Raw genomic sequence first — 25,676 nt, forward strand, 5'->3', positions numbered from 1 at the left:
GCCAAGCGATCTCCGTCTAAGGAATAAACCATGTCGTAACCTTGACCTCCCTGCTGTGCGGCCGCGACGTCAGTTTAAAGATCGAAGCCCGTGGTGTGGTGGTCGGATTGGTATTTGAATAGGAGGTGCCCCGAAACCATTCCATCAATAGGTGAACGTAAACGCTGGGTGCCAGACAGTGAATAACGTGCGTCTGATTTATACATACCGGCCCGTGCGACGCGTAACCCTACCCTAACGTGGGCTTGTGGTGTACGTCGGGTTGCGTGATTGTGAATACGTGCACGGAACGGTGGGGTGTATATGTATGTATGTATGTATGTATGTATACTGCTCGTCTGACGGCGGTGCTATTTAACGTCGCTGTGATCCAAGGTGCACCAGATAGCCACGGATAGGACGACATTTATCTAAGCATTCATCTGCGGGACTCCTGGACGCTATCACCGCACCAGTGGTGTTGTATCGTCCATGTGAGACGATGGGGGACAGAGATCGACCCCCCTGGAGCGTGCGATCGCACTCGTGGTGCGGGAGATCCCACCTGAACATACGGCGGTCCCTCAGTATGCCGGACGGGGCCGTGGCGACTCTACGCCGAGAGGAACACACGGACAGGCCCGGTCAGGTGAGCCTATCAATCTCAACAGCCCCCCCCCCCCCGAACAACGTTGTTGGGCTTGTGTGTTATTATGATAAAAAATTCTGACAGTATATCGACTTGTCAGAACTGGTTTTGCCACTGTTGTTCGGCATTGGTAAAGATGCCCCTGGGCGAACGCAAGGCGATTTAGGCTTAATAAGTATGAACACAACGCATGGCACAACAATGTACATGTAGTATAGACACTACGTACCCGGGGGCTTATTCACAATTTCCTACAATGGCGTCTACAATGATTTGACCACCACAGGTCGCGATTGAAATGGTGATGACATCTAAAAGCTTGCACGTGCGGCCAACAATTATCGCAGTACCTCATCCATTTCCATACACCCCCACCCTCTCATATCCTGCACGGAACGGTGGGGTGTATATGTATGTATGTACGTAATGTATAGTCGTTCGTTTGGGGCCTTGGCTCCTTGTAGTGCATAGTGGCACAAAGGGCAGCAAGTTTCCTTGCTGTTTCAGTAGCTGGGTATTTGTTTTTTTTTACAGGGAGGGGTTACTACTAGCCCTTCCCCTTTAATGTGCTCAAGACACCTATTTGAATATGGGACCCCCATTTTACGTCCCTTCCGAAAGACGGGTGCAGGGCCAACCGTGATGTCCTGACCCGTGATTGAACCGGGTTTCCCCGGTAAGCAACAAAGTGGAACTATGAGCTCCACTGTGAGGCTGCTAGTATAGGGAAATTCATATCCTGCAACTGTTATCGCTAATACTATTCAGAATACGCTACAGTTATATGTCAAGTCCTAACGTACTAGAGTCGGTATAAGTATCTTCTATTGTTACTTGCGTGAAGTACTAACAAACTGCATTCATTCCCCGGTTGCCTCTAATTCTCTACACCCCATTGTGGACTAATTCCCATGTGAGTTCGTGCATAAATCAACTGTCCTTTGTCATACTTGTCAACAATTATGAATTATGTAAAGGTCCGCGAGTCTGCTTTGAACAAATATTGTACTAATCGATTTTCCTGCAAGATATCAATCAACGCAGGGAACTTTCAAACCCGGAACAATATAAGTAGAGACAGTCAGAAACAGTTCAATTGTATCAATTTGGTTATGTGTATGTGTTAAAAGTAAATTTCCTCACTTCAGATACTGGAATAGTTAAGAGAAATTTATATTCCTTACAGCCTTCGATAAACCAACTCTAACTAATCATACAGCCTCCTACATTTCTACAATTACCAACAAGCGAGGGGAAGTCGAAAAGTGCTACTACATGTAGATGTTTATACAGTATATGCACATGAATATGTATATGGTTGTTAACATGTGACCTGTGCTTAGTGTAGCAGGGCAAAAATGCACAATAAAGGTCTTCATTCGTTCATTAATCAAGTACTTGATGATTTTCGGGCTGCATTTGTCTGATTTTACCTTCGGCAAGAAGGTCATTTTTTCGGTGCTATTTGTTCGAGAAGCTGTGGTTGGATCCTTATGATATTCCTTTTGATATTTGGTAGGTGAGTAGTGGTCACAAAAACGAAGATCATTCGATAATTGGGACCCCAGCGACTTTCTACGATACTGCAGCGAAACTTCCAGTTTTGATATCTCTTGTTCTAAACATAATACGGTCGTGATTTTTTAGTGGTAGATAGCTCTTCGGACAGGGGGTAAGTGATGTAGGTTTGGACCACCTAGCGGCTCTTTCTGGGACTGCATGGGCCTATTTTGTTCGAGACTTTGAAAGATAATAACTCAACTAGGGATCGACATGATTTTTGGTACGTTTTCAGAATACAAACCGATCGTAATCCGTTATAATTGTATCTGCACGTAAGATCGAGTGTGGTCCACAGCAAGGTAGCAAAATAAATGGAAAAATTTACATCAATAGTTTTATGATATGTATGGCGGTAAAGTTGTTTTTGGCGACGCCTCAGGGGCGAGCCAAATGATATAGTATTGTGTGCAGATTGCAACTATTCTAGGAATTGTAGGCATGTATCCATAGGCATATTAAGATAATAAGAATGTTAGGAATGTTAGTCAGACAGAAAGCCTCCCTCGGGACATTCCTCCTAGATAAACTAGACAGGAAGCTACAGCTGTCTACCAGATGTGCCAGGCTTATGTATACATGACCCATTTAAGACCTCATATCAACAGTAATATTGCTCTTTTCTAAAACAATGTGTGTCTGTTACAATGTTTTTAGACGCCCTAATGCTGGTCCTTACAACTGTAAGACTTAATGTCTTTATTCGGGGTACAGGTCATAACTGCATCAACTCTGTACTGATAACGATTGTGCACACGCTGCTTCAGTTACCTATACAAGCAGATTAATCAAAGGGCATTAACCTCATTCATGACATTGGGAACATGTCCAAGCCAGATCGATCAATGAAAAATTTCACTGTCGCAAGGAAATTTAGCAAGCCAGTTGTACTAGTACTAGATGATTATCCTGCTGATAAGGTGCCACTTTCTTGCTGACATAATGCTGTACACTTCCAAGAACACATGGGACACATTTTTACACAACAACATTTCTGTGGATTAAGATTCCCAGGCTGGCATTTCATTAGGGCTCCAGGAATTACTGGCAAATTCCTTTAAGACTGGTGTGCCTGGTATTCCAGTGGGACTCGAATTCCATCCTGGCATTCCATCCTGGCATTCCATCCTGGGATTCCATCTTGGCATTCCATCCTGGAACTCCATCCTAGCATTCCATCCTGGCATTCCATCCTGGCATTCCATCCTGGCATTCCATCCTGGCATTCCATCCTGGCATTCCATCCTGGCATTCCATCCTTAGCTAACATCCCTGGCCATTCACGCTCTAGAGGACTTAGTTCTATAGTTCAGGGAACATAAGTGTACAAACTGTTGCATGGTGTATGCTGTGTCTGTTGGTAAGTGGACTTTGATGTTAAAATTTGTGTAGATTTGGCCTAACATGTTGTTCACAGCAGTCCTATCAGAGTAGAATAGCCATTTTGTATGGTGGGAACCCGGTCCGTGGGCTGTTTTCAGTTGTCATGATCAGGCTGTGATGAAATCGATGTTCGTTCTGGCAGTGGGGTGTGTCTGGTAGAATCTAGAGAAACTGTCGCTGTCTGTGTGTGTGTCTGTGTGTGTGTGCGTGTCTGTGTGTGTGTGTATTTGTCCAGCAGATAAAAACCCGTCAGCCCTTTTCGTTAGAAATCCTGTATGAACAGCACCACCCATCACTGTGCCCTAAGCAGGGTACAGTAAAAATTAAAACAACAACCACCGTCGCCATGGCAATGTCTTTTTATCATTGCCAGTCTTGTTGTTATTATTATTATTGGGTAGGCCGGCTACTCTCTCTTCGCAGCCAGGGGCTGAATTGCGAGGAGCGCACAATTGACGGGGCTAGATCGATTGCAAGGGTCTAGAGCGGCTGCCATTCGGCGCTAACTCAGGTGACCTCAATACGACAATTGCCCCATGTGCGGCCATAGGACTGCAGGTTTTGAACCACTCACACCGGGAAGGACCCCTACTCTTTTCGATAAGTGCGGTGGGTTCGCATTGGTTGTTTCTCTAGTAGGTTGCGTGATGATGCATCACAATTCCATACCGTGAGTATGCAGAAACTCGGATTGGAACTCAGTACCTCCAGGTTCTGAGTCAACAACGCCAACCGCAAGGCCACCGTGCCACATTAGGTTTAGTAACAAATGCTAGTAACTGTGAGACAATCGTTTCTACTCTTCCTAGCACCGTCAATGCCTTACAAAATGTGTACATCTGCATTGTTACCTCCGTGAGGGAGGTTAACCTCCGCCAGGGGAACTGTTTCTGTCTGTGTTTGTGTGTTCACACTTACCAATCAAGATCCTCTTGTTGGATTTGTTCGAATTTTGCCACGTAAGTAGGTATATTGAGGTCCCGATGAAACACTACACTTTTGCGCACCGTAGCAGTATCATCAAGTACTGCAGGATTACAGACCGACACCCCCTCTTGAAAGTAGTGTGGAAGAGCCCATCAAACCAGCTGTTGTCTGCCTAATGAATACATGTAGCGTGTTACACAAGCACTTGTTGTCGGGGGGGAATCAGCTACTCTCCCAGCAGAGGTTAGGCTCGATTAATGCCTAGTGTTCCCGATAAACAACGACCTGAACATGAATTGAAACAGGTTTTAAAGAAATTGTTATCCCTGGTGAAAGTTAAGTTAAAGTACTCCCCGCACCGAAGGTGCATAAGGCGGCGCCCATCTCCATTTCTGTAGCCCTGGGCCACACAACTTTGTGCAAGTCACTACAGCAGGGGGCTAGTCCACTGGTAGTGAAGTGTGTTTAACTTCCATACCCTTTCCCAAATGCTGAGTGCTAAGCAGAGAAAGCAGTATGTACCATTTTTTTAGTCTTTGGTACGACCCGGCCGGGGTTCGAACTCACGACCTACCGCATGCAAGGCGAACACTCTACCCACTAGGCCATTGCATCCCTGGTGAAGAGGGTGTCAAATACCGCCAACACTATTACTACTTCACGGAGTTTTGTGTCCTACGAACTCTTGTGGTGTATAGAAATACCTTAAAAATGTCAAAACGACATCTCGAACACCTCGAAGTTAGCTCGTGACGCATTAGACCTTTTTCTCGCGCTGCTTCCTTGGAGATGAAGAAAAACAGCATAAAGAGGATAGAGCGGATAAAAATGAAGCAATCGTAGCCCAGTCTTCAAATGGAATTGAGGAGAACACGATTATAGACATAGCACGAATATCTTATTAAGACTTTGATATACATGGGTTTTCATCAATCAGAGTCAGGGAAATACCCCTCACTGGACAGCGTCAAATTGAATTGCACCAGGCATTCGTAAATCGGCGCAATGTGTCGCCTGAAACTGCGATTTTGTTAGATTGGTACAATGTATACATTTTGATAATATCTCACCTACGTTGCGCCAGATATCTTAAGTGTACATCCCTTTATCAATGCAAACCTGCTCATCTGGGCTTCATACGCCAATGCGTCGCACGTCAGTGTGACCGCGAGGGAAAATTTGCGCAAATTCGTCTAATTTCCTAGCGCAATTTGGCGCAGTCCATTGCTAGTGAGATACCCACTTTAGGGTCGGTCCAATCCTGTATGCTGGCAATGGCAATTGGAGTTAAAGATTCTTTTTCATGATATCCGCATCTTTCTTTCCAACCCTACCGTCGTGATACACTGTTAAAGACCCGCTCACGTGGAAACGTTGAACGGAGAATCGTCCGCTGCTGAATTGCTGCAGCTGGCTGTAATCCCAATTCTCCAAAGCTGGTCTTGAAAAAGATTTCATCCACGTAAATATAGGATCGATTTATGAATAATTTGATATCAAAAAGAACACGACGCAGGAAATAAGATCGCAAGAGAGTCCGAGGGTGGGTGAAACCATTCACAACTTCATTTAGTGAACTGTAGAAAAGGCCTAAGAAAAAAATGTTGTGGTTCCGTTTGCGGTACTAAAAATAGGGTCGGTATGCAGGGAGTCTCGTTTTTTTTTTTAGATTTCGGCCGAAGTGATCCAACAAAAAACATGTACTGTAAAACTAAAATGCAACAGGCACTGGTATTTTCAACAGAATACATTTTAAAAGCACGGGTATGTCGATAAACTAAACAAAGAATTACAATGATTACTAGACATGCCGATATCAACTATTCAAAGCTCTAATCCGTTAAAAGATTTGTTAGAAATACAGGAAGTCTGTTTTGAATTTTATCACTCAGTTGTCAGCGGGCGTCCAAAGAAAATGCTAGGGTCTGCAGGTTTTTGCTAGGGTCAGTCGGGTATCCGTAGACACAGTATGTTTTTCCAAGGCCTAAGGAGACATGCATACCTCTCTGTATTTCCAATTTTTCCATTCTAAAAGTTCAGCAGCCTATTTGATCGTCAAAATGAATAACCTTTAGTTACTTTTATGAAATTTTGACGGAAGTAAGCCATTCTAATTACTACAGACTCAATTCCTAAGCCGTTATTTGTGGTAAACGATTATTGGCAATGAGAAAAGATGACATAACCCACGTTAGTCCTTTAGTAACGAAATGAGGCAAGAAATTAGCCAAGTTAAACTTTCGGGGGAAATCAATAAATTGTAGCCATGATAGATTAATCATTATAATGATGATAGAATGCAACATGTTGAAACGATCCCTATGCCAGAAGAAATTTGGCAGAATTACATTTTCAATACCATTGTCCTATATCGCGAGTTTATTATGTTTCTTTAAGCAAGTGAAACATTTTTTTTTTCAAATGTGTAACATTTTAATTTGCATCGCTCGGCGTTGCACACGATATCGTGACAAACCGACCCATTGGCAAATTATTACAAACGTCTATTTAATCCATACGAGTACTTTCTTATTTACACCAATGTACATAAGTATGACAGAAATGACGACCGTTTACCTAAGGACGTTATATGTGTATAACCGCCATGCGCTAACCAGTTTATACTAATATCTATCTATTTTCCATGTAAGTATCCTCCTCAGAGGCAAAATGTCCTTGTTCCAGTAGAATTTCATTTATTGTTGTCATATTTGTTCGCCACATTCATTCACTAGGCAATATAAAGACAGATGTGCGCATGTGCGAACTAAAAATCCAAATTCTATGGATCTGGAACAGCCGTGTGGGTATTGGATTAATTCTCACCAATGTCATCAAAGGTGAATATCACCGGTGCCTTAATTTGTTTTAGCTCATGATTAATTGCTTCCTTTGTGACTTTTTAAATGGGACTCCTAGCGGTTTTCTACGATGCTGCAGCAGAACATTCGGTTTTGATATCCCGTGTTCTGGACATGCTATAGTCATAATTATGTTTAGCCATACCTAGTATGGCTCAACATATTGTTTTTACTCAGGTTTCTTCTTCTCCTCCTCCTCCTGTCAAATCTTCAAATTGATTCATTTCTGTCATTTTTTTATCAAATGACCTGAAATTTGGTACAAAGGTAGTGTAGGCAAATACCCCCAGCCCTTTTGTTCCTTTTTTTCGATATTGACCTTGAAAGTGATTTTATTGAGGTTTTTCTGACCAAAAACGTACATTTTGACCTCCTGTGCTCTGGAAATACATCCAAATGACCTGAAATTTGCTATGGGGGTACATTGAACAAATATTCAAAGAACCTCATTCGCACTTTTGGCATACATCACTTCAAAATACGATTTTGCAGGGTATTTTTGGGGAGATCATTGGATATTTTCCTCATATGACCTAAATGTCAGTGACCCCAAGTGCACTTGTGAGCCTTGCAACCACCTGATTGGCCAATTGAGTTAATTAAGTTATCTTGCAGTTCTGGCGCAGGTGTGCTAGTATTCATACCAAATTTGGTATTGGAATGCGTAGGACATGTGCTTACATGGCATTGTTCACTCTTTTTTTAACAAAGATACACATCTCCAGTTCCTATGTATTAAATCAAAATGATGCAAAATTTGACATGTGTCTGCCTTGGTCATGTACACAGGCCCTATTTCAAATGTTTGGCATACAGCCTTTCAAAACGATTTTTGAAATAAACAATTTTGTTCGTTTCGTTATTTTCAACCCAAAATGTATACTATTGAATGATGCATTCAAACATAGGGGTGTCACATTTTTATATTTCACCCATACTATCGCTGAAATATTTTGTTTTTGGTAATTTCCTTCTTCTCCTGTCCAATCTTCATATATATCGTTATGTATGCTATGAAAAACGTCATCCTTCCGTGGGGTTAATCTTTTTTAATTAAATTTTGAACTGGGTTGATTATGCGCTAGAGTGTAATTTTGAGCGGATATTTTTCGACTGGTCTAGTTTACATGAAGATGACACGGAATATCCCATCCTTGCAAAGGGAGGATTCTTTAATTATTTATTTCAATTTTGAGCTGGAGTGATGATGAAAAAGTCCATTTGTTAGCAGAAGTGTATTTGTCTATGTGGATATGATTTTGGACTGTTCCATATTGTGTTGAGGTGCTACTGGAAGACTCCATTCCTGTATGGAGAGACAAATTGTTTTTAAACTCAATTTTGGACTGGGGTGATCCATTTTTTTAGTGGAAGTATTTTAGAATGGTCCATTGTTATTTGGGGACAGTCCATTTTTAGCATGGCGAGGAGTATGGCTAAACATGCTGTATTTGCTCGCAAATGTTGCCTTTCTAGTTTTTGAGTGTTTTTTTCAATCTATATTAATAATGAAATATGTACAACATGTAGACAATCATGAACACAATATGAAATTGTAAATGAATAACAATGTGCAAAGCTAAGGGTGTTGACTATTGAACATTACAGAATCGAACAGGAAAGTGTTCCGTAAATTGTCATTCATCAGGTCACTGTCCTTATGTTTTATCAATGATTTGTAAACGACAAACTTTGCCAAAGGAATTACACAGTTCGCAGTAAAATTGACTTCCAGATTATGATTGAGTCCAAGAAATATCAACAGTTTCGTTATCTTTATACTAATTCCATTATGATTCAACATGTTTTAAATTTTTCCAGAAGTTACCAAGTCTTTCACAATTGACAAACATGTGTATATAGGTCTCATTTTCATTACACAATGTACATATTGGGCTATATATTTCGCCCGCCTGGTTTCTAATTTGCCATTTGTTTAGTTTTACTTTACGGGGTAAGATATTATGCACGAGTTTGAAATTAAATTCTGTCAATTTGTTTTCCTTAACATCTCCAAATCAAACGTTTCCATATTAACTTCTTATTCAAAATCCGGACATCAAGTGTTTCACTACATCTACTTTCTATCACTTCTTGTGTTTTAATCTGGTTACATAAGGTCCTAGACGTACGCTTTTCTAAATGAACAAATATAGTATCAAAAGTTGTTGTGTTTACAGTTCAGCTTCCTCGGGGTGGTCCCAATATTGACTCAGTAGTGCTTTCTAATATTTTGGAATAGCATTTCATAGATTTTTATGTTCTGCCAGAAAATTTCTAGTCTCTTGTACATGTAAATTAAACAACAGATTTTGTGCCGTGATAAATTTGCCTTGTTGGAAAACACATCCTGAATTTGTATGAGACCAGATTCGACCCAGTTCTTATAAAACCGAGCTTTTTTTGTCCGGCTGAATGTGTTGTTACCCCAGATTATTTCATTCATTATTTATCGAGCTGTTTGTGGTCACAGTTGAGTCACCCAAAACCACACCCCCCACCACCACCACCAACACCACCCACCCACCCCACCACCCCCACCCCACACCAATACACACACTCACCTGCTTGGTGCCAAGTTAGTACAATATCGGCATAACAATGAGTTCTGGACAGTCATTTCTCATACGAAAGTTCATCCTGAATAATAGATTATTTTTCCCATTTTCATGCACATGTAAATACAACTTTGGAATTAGTTTCCATTGAGTGAGCCTTTTTACCCAACAGGCTAGAAAGCCCTGGATTTTTTTTCTATTCCATAGAAAGAACCAACATTCTTTTTCTACAGTTCTTAATACCCATTCAGGTATTATTTTTGATAATAACAATGGCTTTTCCAAATAGTGTTAGATTTCTGTTTTTCCAGAGTTTTAACACATTCTTTAGTCTTTCTATCCTCTTTTCCCAGTTCAACATTTCATTAACATCTGGGTCATATCCAAAATAGATACCAGTTGCCTTAGTAGGCCCTTTGGTCAATTCTAAACCTAACATACACTTTTCCTTGTTTCCCCATGCTCCTATCCGCATACCTTTGGTTTTGCTTTGGTTGAGTTTTGTTCCAGCTATTGTCCCAAACTCAGTGATCAGTTTTACAGCAATTTCTACTGAGGCTTCATTCGCAATAGTTAATGTATCATCAGCCACTTGTGTTATCTTAGTTTCCTCTGTACCCTCTGTGTGTGGGACTTTAATGCCCTGAACACTATAATATTTCATTGATTTAGTTGATAAGATTTCAGTGACTAGTTTAAAAAGCTGATATGAAAGAGGACGCCCTTGTCTTGTTCCTCTTTCCAATGGAAAGGGTTGGATACTTGGATACTTTATTTGCCTCCATTAGCTACATACATAGTATGAAGCTACTCTTCCTGGAGTAACCACAGAAAATACATCAGACAGACTACATAGAATTGCCTACAGGCTACATAACATTACGGCATTAAAATTAGCTAACTAATACACATATTCTTTGACATCTCTTGCCTGAAACTGCTCTGAGGTGCGGTTTGTATTCGATTCGGCAGACTGTTCCACATTGATATTGCTCTATACATGAAGGTCTTTTTCATAGCATTAGTTTTTGGTTTTGAAAGTTTGTAAGTGTTTTTACTGGCATTGCGTGTTCTGTAGCCATGCTGCTGTGAAACGGGAAACAACTGTTGGTAGAGAACAGCAGGTTGTTGTGAGGTGAGTATCTTCCGGAACTGGGACACGGTGTTGATTTGTAGCCTTTCTTTAACGGGCCGCCATGCAAGCGACGCATGTAGGTGTAGTACAGAGGTTCTATAGTCAAGGTGCAGCACAAGGCGCGCCGCTTTGTTCTGCATAACCTGCAGCATTTCAATGTTCTTCTGTGACGTGGCGGACCAAACCGGTGAGCAATAATCGATGTGTGAAAGTGTGAGGGCTTCTGTGAGGAGTTTAAGCAGTGAAGAGTCCAGGTAGGTGGCACATTTCTTTATCATTCCCAGTGAGCAGGCCATTTTCCTTGCCGTTACTTTTGTATGGCTGTCCCAAGTCAGGCACTCATCAAGGGTACTGCCCAAGAGTTTTGTTTCTTTAACTTGCTGGATATAAATTCTCCATATGAGAATAATAGAGTGAGTACCGTATTCTTTCTTATTTTGGGTTTACTTCCAACTACCATTGACTTCGTTTTGGAAGCGTTGAGGAATAACCTGTTCATTAGAACCCAGTCACTTATGTGATCCAGCTCCCTCTGCAGGGTGGATGTGATCGCTGAGACAGACGGTGCACATGTATAGCCAGATGTGTCATCAGCGAACATAACTGATGTCGCTTCTGTTGTGACAAGTGGTAAATCATTTGTGAAAATGCTAAAAAGAAGGGGTCCGAGACAGCTCCCTTGGGGGACTCCACATATGATTTCCTTGAAAGACGAGTGGGAGCCATTGTAGCTAACACATTGCAAGCGCTTTGGAAGGTAGCTGTTCATCCATTCTACTCCACTGCCGTCGAATCCATAACATTGTAGTTTGCTGAGAAGGAATTCATGATCAACCAAATCAAATGCAGCTGAAAAGTCAAGGAAGATCGCGCCTATAAGGTTTCCATGATCAATGTTACGGTACCAGTCATCTACCATTTGTAGGAGAGCTGTTCATGTGGAGTGGTTTTTCCTGAAGCCATGTTGGTGGGTTGTCATTAGGGAGTTCTGTAGAAAGTATTTGGAGATTTGGCTGTATACAACTCGTTCTGCTATTTTACTCATAGCTGAGAGTAGACTGACTGGTCTAGCGTTCGGTCCACTTAAGCGGGTAGTCGAAGACTTAGGCAGAGGAATCACCTTAGCTTTTTTTCCATTCAGTTGGGTAAACAGACGTAGTGAAAGACAAGTTTATTATGTAACAAAGTGGTTGGGCTATATGTTCGGCAGCTAGTCTCAGCAGTGTGTTGTCCAGGTTATCCAAACCCACTACTTTCCCATCAGGTAGAGACGACAGGTGTGAGCGCACTTCTTCAACATGCACTGGACTGAACTGAAAGTTGCAGTCTTTGTTTTCCATGATCTTCTTCTGTATCAAGGTAAGTAAGTTGTCATTCATCTGTGAGTTTAGCCCATTTCTCAGTGATTCTACTTTTTGAGTGAAGAAATGATTGAAGTACTCCGCTATGTCTTCTGCTTTGGTTAGGTAAGCACCATCCTGTTCGACTGCACAAGTTGGCTGACTTCGACCTTTACCCAGCATACCATTTAGTGTTTTCCAGAGTGACCTTGGGTCATGTTTGGCCTCTTCCAGTTTGGTTCTGTAAAAGGCGGCTTTCTTCCTCCGATTTAGTTTTACGACAGTATTTCTGAGTCTTTTGTACACAAGAACATCTGATTCCAGGGGAGAGGAGATGGATTCTCTTCTTGCTTCATCCCTGAGATGCATCAATTCTCTCAACTCATCGTCTAACCAAGGTGCTGGACTGGACCTCACTGTTCGCTTTTTTACAGGTGCGTGGCTGTTTGCGACATCACTGAGGATGGTTGTGAAAACATGAAGTGCCATATTCACATCTGATTCATTGTATATCAGGTGCCAGGGTGCCATCTCGATGTCACGCTGGAAGTCTTCAGGGCTGAACTTCCCATATGTTCTCCTCACGACTACTCGAGGTTGTGCCTTTGGAACCTTTGTTTTCCTTGTTGTGTATGTAATATTGTGGTCGGAGAATCCCAGGGGAACTGAGGATACTGGTGTGCATCTCTCCGAGCAGTTGATGAATACTAGATCGATGCAAGTTTCTGTTCTTTGACCTCTGTTATTCGTACCAATCCTCGTGGGTTTCTTCACCGTCTGTAGAAGGTTGCACCTTACTGCTGCTTGAACCAGCCTCTCTCTCAAGGGGCATAACTGGTTAGACCAGTCAATGTTAAAGTCTCCCAGAATGAACACCTCATTGTGTGAGTCCGTTGCTCTATCTGTCGAAACTATGAAGTTGTTGAGAGTTTGTATTGATGAGCCTGGAGGCCTGTAAGTGCAGCAGATTAGCATAGGTTTTGTTTGTGGCAGAGTCACCTCTATCCAGAGCATCTCCACATTATCCTCCTCCAAATCTGGTCTCTGTTTCCAAGGCAGACTATTACGGATTAAGATGGCCACTCCTCCACCATGTCTATTTCTATCTTTCCTAATGACAGTCCAGCCATCTACACACAATTCGCTGTCACAAATGTTTGAGTCCAAGTGAGTTTCTGACAAGGCGAGAGAGAGATCCATCCATTCTTCATTGTGGATATGTATCCAATGGATGAATCTTGGACCAAAGTTGAACTTTTCAAGAGTTTTGTGCATAAACGCTCTATCCATTGTATCGTATGCTTTTTCGAACTCCAGGGACAAAAGTACACCAGGTTTATAATTTTTGAGTGGTAAATAACTATTGGCACGGAGAGTAAGTGGTGTAGACTTGGGCCCCTAGCGGCTGAACTGCAGTGGCTGATTCTACTTGAGATTTTGATTAAGGTCTCGGACCGGAGTTTTTTTTTGCGATTTCGTATGTAGGCCGACACCCTCAGGTCGCCGTCCTACAATTCCGCCAAGAAAAGTAGGACGGAAAATGTAATCACATGGTCGAAAAGCGGTTTTCTGCTGTTTTCCGATGTATTTATCGGTATTGTCCATTGTCCCTTTATTTTGGGTAGAAACCATAGTAAAATTTTGCACCCGGAAATTATAATTTTTTTACACTTTTTTGATCGAACCTGCTCGGAAAAAACAGTTTTCCTGGGGTCACGGTATATATGCTGAGGAAGCTTAGGAAATGGTGTCTCTGAGAAATGAAAAAAAAATAAAAAAGTAATGTGATAACTTTTTCGCAATCTCCGATGACGCAAATTCGGTAAAAATGCATAAAAAACTATGCTATTTCGGTCATCAGGCGAGAAAACCGCATCACCGTTGCCGCGGACTAATACAAAAAAGGCTTTGATAGCGAACCAACTGCACCGCGCCCAAAAATACTACAACTGACGGGCTTTTCAGAAGATTCAAAATATTTATGCACAGTTAAAACCATCACCAAGCAATCTCGGGCAGAAATCAGGGTGACGACCACGCACTTCCGGCAGATTACCGGGAATGACCCAACCCCCGGTCAGATTCGAACTCCGACCCGGAACCTTAAGGATACTGTGTTTTCAGAGGGGTTCATTGTTGAAGCTGTAGTAGTATCATATTACCTAAACTCATTAATAACGTCAAAGACGATGATGGATTGTCTCTATACTTTTTTCCAAAAAGAGAAAATCATATATAATTCATAGTGCTGCAATATCATTACGGGATTGGTATTCTGAATAAAATATAATGGTATAGCATCTGCATTCCTTTTCAATGAATGATTAGGCCGAGGAAAATGTTGTGTATGCGGTTCAATAAACAATGTTTTTGTTGGATCTAGAAAATCTAGAATGCAACGAAAAAAGAGAGCCGCTACCTAGTAATACCTACTCTAAGTCTAGGACTGTCATTGGAAACACAGCATTAATTTTCCTAGGCCTTAGAGGCACGCCGTATCTTCATCATTGTCCATAAATGACGTCCCAAGCATTTATCATTAGAGGAGAGTGCCTCATTTGTCTGACCCCAACTGCCCGGGTGTAATAAACTGCAATGACACCTTCACAACCGATATTTGCATACCCTTGTTTTAAAAGGACGTCGTATGAATGGGTATCATGCGACTTGGAATCGTTTTAGCACGATATGAGAAAGCATTGCATTGCGTTGCATTGCAATGCAAGTACGCGTAGGACAAATAAGCACACCGTAGGATTGCGATGGAAGTCATCTAGCACCAAAACGAACGGCCGTAAAGAAAGAAAGAAAGTGAAAGAGATCTCGATCTAGTTCAGATCACCGAAGAGTTCCACTGGTCGTGACAGGGAAGAAAGACGCTATGTACAATTGTTACATGTTCATTTTCGACGAGAGCAATGAACAGTGGACCACGGCATAGCGTCCCGTACTAAGGACTGCGACCCTTTTCGACAGCGTGCATATATGTATGTGAGGTGACCGACACAGCCGGGATCGAACTCACGGCTTCTCATCCCTTTTGTGTAAGGCAGACGCCACCGTGACCTTGCGCAGTGGAAGGGTCAAATACAATAATGGTGCCAACTTAAGATCCTTGAAAATCCTTCTTTTCCTTAAAAAATATACCCAACTGTTTAGGCTAGCAGAAGCTTGTTTGGTATGAGTTTTTTTCCCAACTGTTTAGGCTAGCAGAAACTTGTTTGGTATGAGTTCTTTTTATTTTGTCAAAATTTGTTCAGTTCACCAGTGTATTTGCCGTACGGACAGATACGAGTTGTTGGGTCCTGTCTGTACTGGGCAAATGGATACAGGAGAAAACTAGGGTTTCTTTGATATAGTCAGCTGTTCGGAGTTGGAGCTGGTCGACCCCTATTCATTTGCATGGTTATCAAGTAGACCATTGTAACTTCCTGGTGAATAATTTCTAGATTGAAATTTTGGTATTACTAAGTGTTTTTACGAGGTATTATTTCAGTGCTTCTTACGCTAGGCTCCAGTACTTGTGATGTCTGTCCTCTAGGATTCAGAAAGATAAACTTCAGACAAGACAATAGCATGTCAGGGACAAAAGATGCATTGATAAAACTGCTATTATAACATTCTCTTATCAATCATGCAAATGTCCTCCTATTTTGCAGAATTTACATTTCATCGAGTACATCTCTATCTAAGCTACCTACATGTACATGTAAAGTTACACATCAAAAATCATAACAATCCATTGTTCTTTCTTTCAGTTATCCTCTTCGGATAATTTTGACAAAAACGCCCAAGCCTATGTTACTTCTTTCCCAGCACGAGATGCCGAAACTGGAGGTTCCGCTGCAGTATCTAGGAAAGTCGGTAGGGGGTCCAAAATCTAATTTTCAGCTTTTGTCACAACCTACAATTACACTGAATATGAAACTAATCCATTAAGCCATTCTTGTGTTATGTTGTTGACACACACATGCACACAAATGCTGCTGAAAACATACTAAACTCCATTTTCATGGACATACTAGTAATCATGACGAAACAGTCCACTAACAGACCTTATATGTACTGTCTATAGCATACATCGTTTTGATGCCTGTTAAGCCAGCAACAAATCTTAAGATTAAGCCTGTGAGAACAAGATTGCAAAAAGTAATCTTTAAAGTACTTTAAACTTTACCCCGATGTCGTCGACATTTTTTCTTATGTAAGACGGAAGTAGATATTTACAGTAAGGATTTAAAATGCATCAAGTGCACGAAACAAGACGTTTGCTCTTACTTGCTTTTACTACCATCTTCCCCAAGCTCAAGGCATGAAATCTTATCTTTTAGCGCGCGTACAGCAATTGTAAAGCATACGTGAAGTTTGGTTTGATGTTTGGTATACATTTTACTAAAAAAACGCAACATTTACGCATGCCAAAAGACGTGCTTAAAGATTGGATTTCGTGTAGTGAATAAACCACCCTGCACTGCCCATAACTTGCAACATCAGCTTGCTTAGTGTTTAATGCAAGTATGAAGACGAGGGCTTAAAAAAGGGATTCTCTCTCGCGACGTTTTTGACATTCTATTGCGTATCACGTATAACAACATCCTGGTTGCTTCCGGTGTTGCACCAAATTTCTGCTCCGCCCGCTGAGTAGTGAATGGAGTTGGGGTTAGGGCAAGGGTTACGGTTTATCTAGAGGGCTTCCAGATTAAACCTCATTGGTTAGGAATAGGGTGAGGGTTAGCTTCCACAGCGCGAACCCTGATCCCAACATCTGCTTGAAAATCTAAACCACGCCTCACGAGTGTGGCACACTTATTCCCTTGGGTATACTGGAAACCCCTAACCAGTGTCGGGACAAATGTTAGGCAGATGCGGACTTCAGTATGACACTGGACGAGGTTGTTCGAAATTCAGATTGAACTTGAATCTGTAATTGAATATTCCGCTTCATAGGTAATGATCGGTTCCCCGGAGATGAGCTTCTGATCATGAATTAAATGACTCTGTTCTGTAGGTATATGGCGCGCCGTTTTGCTATAATTGCCTCGGATGTGGCAGTTAATCAATAGAGAGGTCATGAGGATTGAGTGGAGATGTCGCCTGAGGGTCTCGGGTTTCACAAATCTCGTACAACACGTGAAACTGGTAGATAAACAACCCGAACCTCCCTAAAGTACTTATTGTGTTTGCGGTGTCGACTGATCTGTTTGATACCCTCTTTACCTGGAATAACAATTTCTTTAAAACCTGTTTCCATTTATGTCCAGGTAGTTGTTTAACAAGACTAGGCAGTAACGAAGGCAGTGTTGCTATCCAGGACCTACCCTCTGATCGGAGAGTAACTAATCGGCCTCTTGTATAACGACAGCTGATTTATGGACCTATGTGCTAGACTAAGATACTTGTACCGATATGTGTGTGTTTGTCAACATGTTTTGTTGTGACCTGTAGCTAGTTTAGTTAGGAAAAAATATACAATTCCTTCATTCAATAATAGTGTATCAGGGCTATGTTCGGTTTCATTCGCATTTTTCCTGACTTTATCATTAAATCTTATATCCATATATCAAGATAATATCTTAAAGATAATACAAATTCAAGAAGATATCAGAATAAAACAAAACGATGTATTACGTTTTAGATAATAGATACAAAATTTGAAGGAAAGAACTGAACTAAACTCAACATCATGAAAGTGACATCTTCACAGTTTCTTCGATATTTGAAATTGAATGATTTATTTTTTGCCTAAAACAGCCAATGTTCAGTTCATAATAAAATAATGGGTATCATATCATAATATGCCACTAACGCATATAGGAAACATTCCAGAATGACATTTCTATATCAGCTCATCTAACGTTATATGTATGATCAACTGCTTACTATATTCACTATAATTGCCTTTGCAAAGAAGGTTATTTTTCGGTGTCCTGTGCGTGTTTGTTAGTTTGTTTGTGTGCGTGTGTGTGTGTGTGTGTTTGTTTGTTTGTGTGTGTTTGTGTGTGTGTGTGTGTGTGTGTGTGTGTGTGTGTGTGTGTGTGATGATTTTTTTTGCTTGAATTATGATATAAGTGCGCAACGCTTAGTAGATTTGATGACAACAGTTTTTTTTTTCCTATTGTCAATTCAGCTCCCATTCCAGGAGATAATGATCGCTCTGCTATTTTGTTGCGAAATCGGATTTGTGTTACCCTTGACTCATGATTGAAATATCATGCAAAACGTAAAACTATGACTGAAAAGCCATTGAAACACACGGAGCGTGAAAAGACTAGTTATGTTATCTATGAACATCGTTGAGCGCTCAGTAGCAGCGAGCACGCCGGCCTAGTGGAATGGCGGTGTCAAAGACAGCCTACGCAATTATGGGGCTGCTTTAGCGAAACAGTCATTATACGGATGACAAATAGATGAGTCTTTGAAATAATGAGACAATAACTGCGAGGCGAGGTAATCCCATTCCCCATATCACTTCTTATACACAATGTGGCTCTAAATCTAGGATCTGTTATAAGTGTTCCTTGGGTATTTTTGTTATGGCAATAACAGGCAAGCCGTAAACTTGAATGTTTGTATCATGTTCAGAGGCTTGTTTGGTTTTTGAAGCCCACTGTTCTTTGTGAGCGTTTTTTATTTGATATTGCTTAAGTTGCGTCATCATGATGATGTACATTCCGTTCACGCACCCTCTCCCTTTGGTAGCTTGTACCCAGCAGATCAAAGATATGCCTGGACCTGATCGGGACGAGCACGTCTTGTTTAAGTGTCCAGAGGCATGCACAGGGGCTGATAGACATGATGGGGGGGGGGGAGTCCTGACTGTAACTGATGTCATGATAAGTGGAAGACACTGGAAGACAAGGCGTGCTTTGAACATGTTTTACGTCTTTTAAGTAGATCTGCCCTAAAGGGAAGTAACGTTAGTTCGTTTGCTCCACCTTCTGGGTGCACGCCTAGAGGGCAGCATGGTTCCTTCATGTTTCAGTAGCAGGGTATATTTTTACAGAGAGTGGTTGCTAGCGCTTCCCTTTTAACGTGCACAGTATACATTCTTGACCACGAGACACCATTTATGTCCCTTCCGAAAGATAGGTGAAGCTCGCCTCCAACCGAGATGTCCTGATCCAGGATTGAACCGGGGTCTCTCAGATGATGAATCCTTGGAACCAGGAGCTGAACTGTGAGACTGCTACCAGTTAAGCTATAGGGACATCCAAAGAGAAGTAGTTTTATAACAAGAAAGTTCATGACATATGCATCTTTTACAGATCAAACCAAGAATATCAGGAAGACAACCCTCTGTCAGTATCCATCTTTTGCATTATAAATCAATATCTTAGTTTAGTTGAGCAATACCTGATGATTCAGCAGTGCAAATACTGGAAATATCAAAAGTAACACTAACTACATATAGCTAGGTAGGGTAAATGAGCCCGCGGAGCTTAATTAATAGATGTTGCACATATTGTACTATTAGTCTAACATGTATTGTTCGTATGTAATTATGTTCACCTTTAGAGAAGGGGAAATTCTTTTTGCTCCGTTTCTTCTTATTGAATGGCTGGTTTATTTCAATTATAAAATCACACAATCAACTAGAGTTCCACGACCTCATACCTTCGCCAAATGATTTTAACCTTTATGACTGACGTATTAAGAGTGTTTCTCATCAATTATAAATCATAACAGTTGATTGTCTTCTCCACCCAAATAACAGAGGTTGTCCAAAGTAAGAGCTTAGGAAAGAAGGTTATGCTCACATTTATCATCAATTATGCAAATAAGGTATTTATTAGCAATTTGATTCAATGATGTTGACATTCAAATAACTTCCAAATGCCGCAAGTATGAAATTGCCGTCATTTACCAGTATTGTATAATAGTTGTGTCTCATTAATTATGCAAATTAGATCTTCATTTGCATATTTTTTATCAACATTCCTCTCTTTCTCAGTTACAAATGTCACATATTTTGATAGTCATATCATTCGATTACAGCGAGTTTTTACAATCTCTTCATTAATTATGCAAATTAGAATCTGATTTGCATAATTGTCGTCTAATCACACAAAGCATCACGTAAGCTATATGCATACCAAAAATCATGAACATTCATCAATCCCATCTTGAGTTATAGTATTTTCTCATTAATTATGCATTAATTAAGCAAAACCTGCTTCTGCAGTTCCAAATAAGACGCCAGGGGGCCCAAACCTTTAGCACTTACTCTAGATATCTGTCCAAAGAGCTATCTACCACTCAAAAATCAGTTCCATAGCATGTCCAGAACACGAGATATCCGAACAGGAAGTTCCGCTGCAGTACCGTGACAAGCCGCTAGGGTACCCAAAATCCAATCATTTTCAGGTCTCATCAAGATCTACCCACCTACCAAATATCAAGACAATCCATCCAGGCCTTCTCCAGTTATTCTACTTCTTTAAAAACACACACACATACAAACCTACAAACGCTACCCTCTGCATAACCTTCTCGGCGAAGGTAATAACAAGCATATTCATTCCTCTTATTTCGTTCCAAACAAATGAGGTCAATGACGTGGACCAGACGGCTGTCACCATGGTTACTGGATAGTAGACACCCTGTAGTGTTTTTTACATGACGCAACACGCTGGATGCGGCTGGTTATCATATATATGCGTGTGTTTCAGTAAGAATAAACAGAGCAGTAGTTTGTTAGGCTTGACAATATAAATTTAAGGTAAAAGTTGTGTATCTGCTTGCAATTGTTACCTTTCCAGTTGGTCTTTTTTATCTGGTTTCATTTATGTCACCTTTGAATCAACTTTCTTTTAGTGTCTCCGACGTGCCTAGCATTCAAATGCCAATTTGCCGAACTGCGGTCACGACTACAAATAGCCACGCCGACGTAATGCAATACCTCCGTTTGGACGGGGGTAATAAGGAAAATGCTGTTAGCTAATATTCTCTTATCACAAATACCAAATGGAACAGTTTCACACCCCAATGCGTCACCGTGGATACATGTGTTGTTAAGCGTCACCACATCACTTTGAAGGCTTTATTTTGATCTTCTTTTGTAGGCCTGAAAAGCAAAAAGGCCCCGATAACCATCACTGTACCATTCTAGAAATGTTTACGCTTCGTGAAGGCTACTTTAGATAACGCTGTTTTCTTCTGTGAACGATCAAGTAGAGAACAGTACCAAAGGGGGGGGGAAGATTTGTACAAAAATAGACGACATGAAAGGAAGCAGTTATTTACTGTAATAGGTGGCAAATGTAAACTACGCACTCCGAATGAAAGGGAAAATTGGCGAAGAGGGCATTGAACTGCAATTAACGTTTTGTCACTTTCGTCAACACCAGGTATAGGCACATTTTAGAAACATTGTGACTGTAACGTTCCACCTTATTCTGTGATTGTTAATGAAGACGCATCCATGCGTTACAGTTTATGGGATCGTTCTTTCTATCGTATATCTCTCTGTCTTCCTCTCTCTCACCCCTTTTCCTCATAGAATAGTTGAAGGAAAGAGCATTGTCTTAGATTGAAATGCCAAACAAGGTAGCTTTTAACTCGCAAATTGGACCCAACGCATGCACCTAACTCTGTACATGAAGGTTCAAAGTCAAGGGACATTTACGTAACTAAGTCTTCGTGCTTGGCTCTTTCCTAGTCTGGCAACCGCGGAAGATAGATCGACCCCAAAGGACTTGCTAGCGACTCTAGCATCACAAAGGCTTCATCCGTCCAATTAGGTTGAACTCTTGGACGCGTGTCTTCCACACGCTAACAGTCTGATGCTAACAGTCCTGATGCTAACAGTCACAACTGTAATCCAATGGAGTCTGATACCTTTGTCATTAACATACCATTAGGCCACAACATATACATTTTATGGATGATATCAGCGCACTCGTTCATGATTGCCTGATTTGGGAGAGAAAGGGAAAAAAAGAAGAAAAAAAAGAAATTTTGTTCCCTCCATAGATGGTTAACATGGCAATTAAGTACCAAAAGTGGGAAAATGTGTCGTGTGGTAGCCTTCATTGTACTTCTAGACGACATTAATACTATTGAAGTAGAATGGAGTGTAGTTGTAGAAGTGAATCTAGTTCGGTAGTTGTAGAAGAGACACGAGTGTATCAGCCTTGAGTTTAGTTGCCAACTAGGTAGGTGATTCTAGTCTACCATACAAGTGTCACTTTGTGCACTTCTTGAATACAGGAATACACGGAACTCTTTCGACGACAACTGTTTCCCCCGTATACAACCTACAAGCATTCAAAAGCAATGTTCACCGCTATCTCCCAGCATGATCATCTCCAGCTTACTTTAATGTAGTCCAACGCTTAGAAGTGATCAAATGTTGCCTTGCATTGAAGAAAATCCGTTAGAAAAGACTTGTTGACTCCGACACGATATTTTGTCGCTTCAATTCTTGTTATTTTCTATTTTGAAAATATAGACATCTTGTTGTTTTTTACCCATCTTGTGTTTTTTTTCAACCTCTGGCATTACATTTGGCGTCTGTAGAGGATGTCGTCCATAACATTAACTTGATGTGGTCTTATGAGTCCATGCGCAGGAGGCTCACAACAAAAGGTCAAGCGGATTCATCAATGTACACTAACTGTCAGGTACTGAGGGTTGAGTTAATTTTGAAATATGGTGTAGCAATAGATATGATTCTTGTTTGTATTGTTATTGGGTGGGCCGACCACTCAAAGGGCTGAGTTGAGAGGAGTTAACAATTGTTGGGGCTAATTCACAAGTGTCCGTGATGGCTGCCGTTCGGCGCGAACTCATGGGCAATTTCCCCGTGTGCGGCCGTAAGACTGTAGGTTTTGAACCACGCACATCGAAAAGGACTTTTCTATAAATGAGGTGGGTTCTTTAGCGTGCCCAAAGTGTGGCTCTCCTAAACCACGTGACCTTCGTCTTTTTTGTCCCATCCGAGAGGACGTCCATATTAGGCTAACCGAAGTGAGGTACTCATTTTTGTCCAGTGAGGACATAGATGTGCAAAACTACGAAAACCACGCTCTCCTTTTTCAGCACTCGGTTCCAGTGCTGAAAGTGGCTTCAGCACTGGAAAACCAGTGCTGAGTTTAGGTCAGCACTGGAAAACCAGTGCTGAGTTTAGTTTAGCACTGGAAAACCAGTGCTGAGTTTAGTTACGCACTGGAAAACCAGTGCTGAGTGGAGTTCAGCACTGGAGAACTCGACGTCAGCACTGGAAACCGAGTGCTGAGACAAGCTTCGGCACTGGAAACCGAGTGCTGACAAATATTTCGCATTGGAAAACTAGTGCTGAGATACGTTACGGCGGTGACTTACTTGCGATTTTAAAACGTAGTATTTTTCCGGACTATTCACTGAAATTTATCCATAGCGTATATCTATGACAGATTTCAATTTCTATATTACCGGGGTAAAGTGCTCTGACGCTGCTCTGACTATAAATCATCGACGCGACCGACTTTTGAGTAATATTTTCCGGTGGGCCAGAGGTTAAAGGGTAACTGCAACGTCATTGGAAGATACCATTGTTTGCGGACAAGTTACCAGACACCCGGGAACTCATTTGCCTACCTGAAATTACAAATTTTACTTCCCTATTGAATTTCAAAATGTTGAATTTCAAAATACTCATTAGCAAACGAACCAATACTATTTTCAAAACACTTTATTTGGCATGATTACCGTGCACGTTAAATATGGCAACAAAACAAGCCTTAAACAGAACGCATGGAAACAAGCCTTAAACATAATTACACGCATTGTTACTAGTCATTTTACGAAAAAAAAATACTTGATTGAAACTACTTACATATGAATATCATGAGCTTTACAGTAGTACAAGTTGTTAGCAAAATACCAACCAATACGCATATCTGAAAACGCATTAGACTGTGTATTAACCAAGGTTACAGAAGAAACCTTCCTGAAGTAACTAACTAAACGTAGTCAGACTTATATTCGCATAATACTACGGTACTAATAAACTGGTAAACGGACCTATGTACAGACATCGTGTTCAAAATTACGAATAAACCGGTGAATACAACTATGTCTACACAACGCATCGTGTACAAAATCATAAATAAACTGGTGAACGCATGTCAGACCAGAAAGAAAGAAATAAAGTTCTTTATTTGTAACACATCCCTCATACCTATATCTATTATACAATTACATAATGAACAAAATGACAAAATTGTGTCGGAATAAAGTTGGTCATTGTTTATTCTAAATGAATCACAAAGTACGTTAGTTCAAGTGACCATGTGGCACTTCTTACGACTATTCTTCTCTCAGCACTGGTAAAAAAAACGTTCCAGTGCTGAAAACACTTCAGCACTCGTTTTCTAGTGCTGAGTTTTTTTTAGCACTCGTTTTCCAGTGCTGAGTTTTTTTCAGCACTCGTTTTCCAGTGCTGGGGATTTTTCAGCACTCGTTTTCCAGTGCTGAATTGTCCCCGAGCACTGGTAAATCCAGTGCTGAAGGCGTGGTTTTTGTACATCAGCACTCGGTTCCAGTGCTGACGGCGGTTTCAGCACTGGGTAACCAGTGCTGAATCAGCTTTGACATGACCCGTGACCTGGCAACGCCGCTCCGTCGCGTATTCAGCACTGGTAACCGAGTGCCGAACTCGATTCAGCACTGGTAACCGAGTGCCGAACTCCATTCAGCACTGGAAAACGAGTGCTGAAAAAAGTTTCAGCACTGGAAAACGAGTGCTGAAAGAAACTCAGCACTGGAATACAGCGATTCAGCACTGGAAAACGAGTGCTGAACTTTCTTCAGCACTGGAAAACGAGTGCTGAAGAAAGTTCAGCACTGGAAAACCAGTGCTGAACTTTCGGCAGCACTGGAAAACCAGTCCTGAGGCCGATTCGTCCGTTGATTCAGCACTGGAATACCAGTGCGGAAGGCGTGGTTTTCGTAGACTTGCCATAGATGTACATGGATTTCCCAAGGGCACAACACTGGGACCTGCTAGGGATTCAAACCCAGAACCAACATCCTTAACCACAAGGCCATCTTGCCAACTATGACAGGTAGATATAGATAATGTTCAGCGTCACGTTGAGCCACAGTCGGGGATACAATGTAATGTTATAGTTATTCAGGCTGGTGCATCGTGTGTGGCCCGTGTTGCTGTAATCAATGTGCGATGAAGACAGCACGTCTAGCACTGTAGTTTGGCCTCTCCTGTTTCGCTCAGAAGAAGATAAAGAAATATAAGAAGACGTATCCCTAGGAAAGATGATCCTCAAAAGAACCTAAAAAATATAT

The 25,676-nt window shown here is 41.2% G+C and overlaps 1 protein-coding gene across 1 annotated transcript in view; it reads left to right on the forward strand.

Moving 5' to 3' along the window:
- The first annotated feature begins 365 nt into the window (after positions 1-365).
- The window catches only part of LOC136445028 (3',5'-cyclic-AMP phosphodiesterase 4C-like), a 366,783-nt gene continuing 341,472 nt past the window's right edge, over positions 366-25,676 (forward strand). The window contains exon 1 of the mRNA XM_066442865.1: positions 366-628. Within this exon, the coding sequence (XP_066298962.1) occupies positions 482-628 (147 nt within the window). The 5' untranslated portion in view covers positions 366-481. The remainder of the gene's footprint in view (positions 629-25,676) is intronic.

The sequence above is a fragment of the Branchiostoma lanceolatum genome, chromosome 11 (assembly GCF_035083965.1).
Source record: "Branchiostoma lanceolatum isolate klBraLanc5 chromosome 11, klBraLanc5.hap2, whole genome shotgun sequence".
NCBI classification, from domain to species: domain Eukaryota; kingdom Metazoa; phylum Chordata; class Leptocardii; order Amphioxiformes; family Branchiostomatidae; genus Branchiostoma; species Branchiostoma lanceolatum.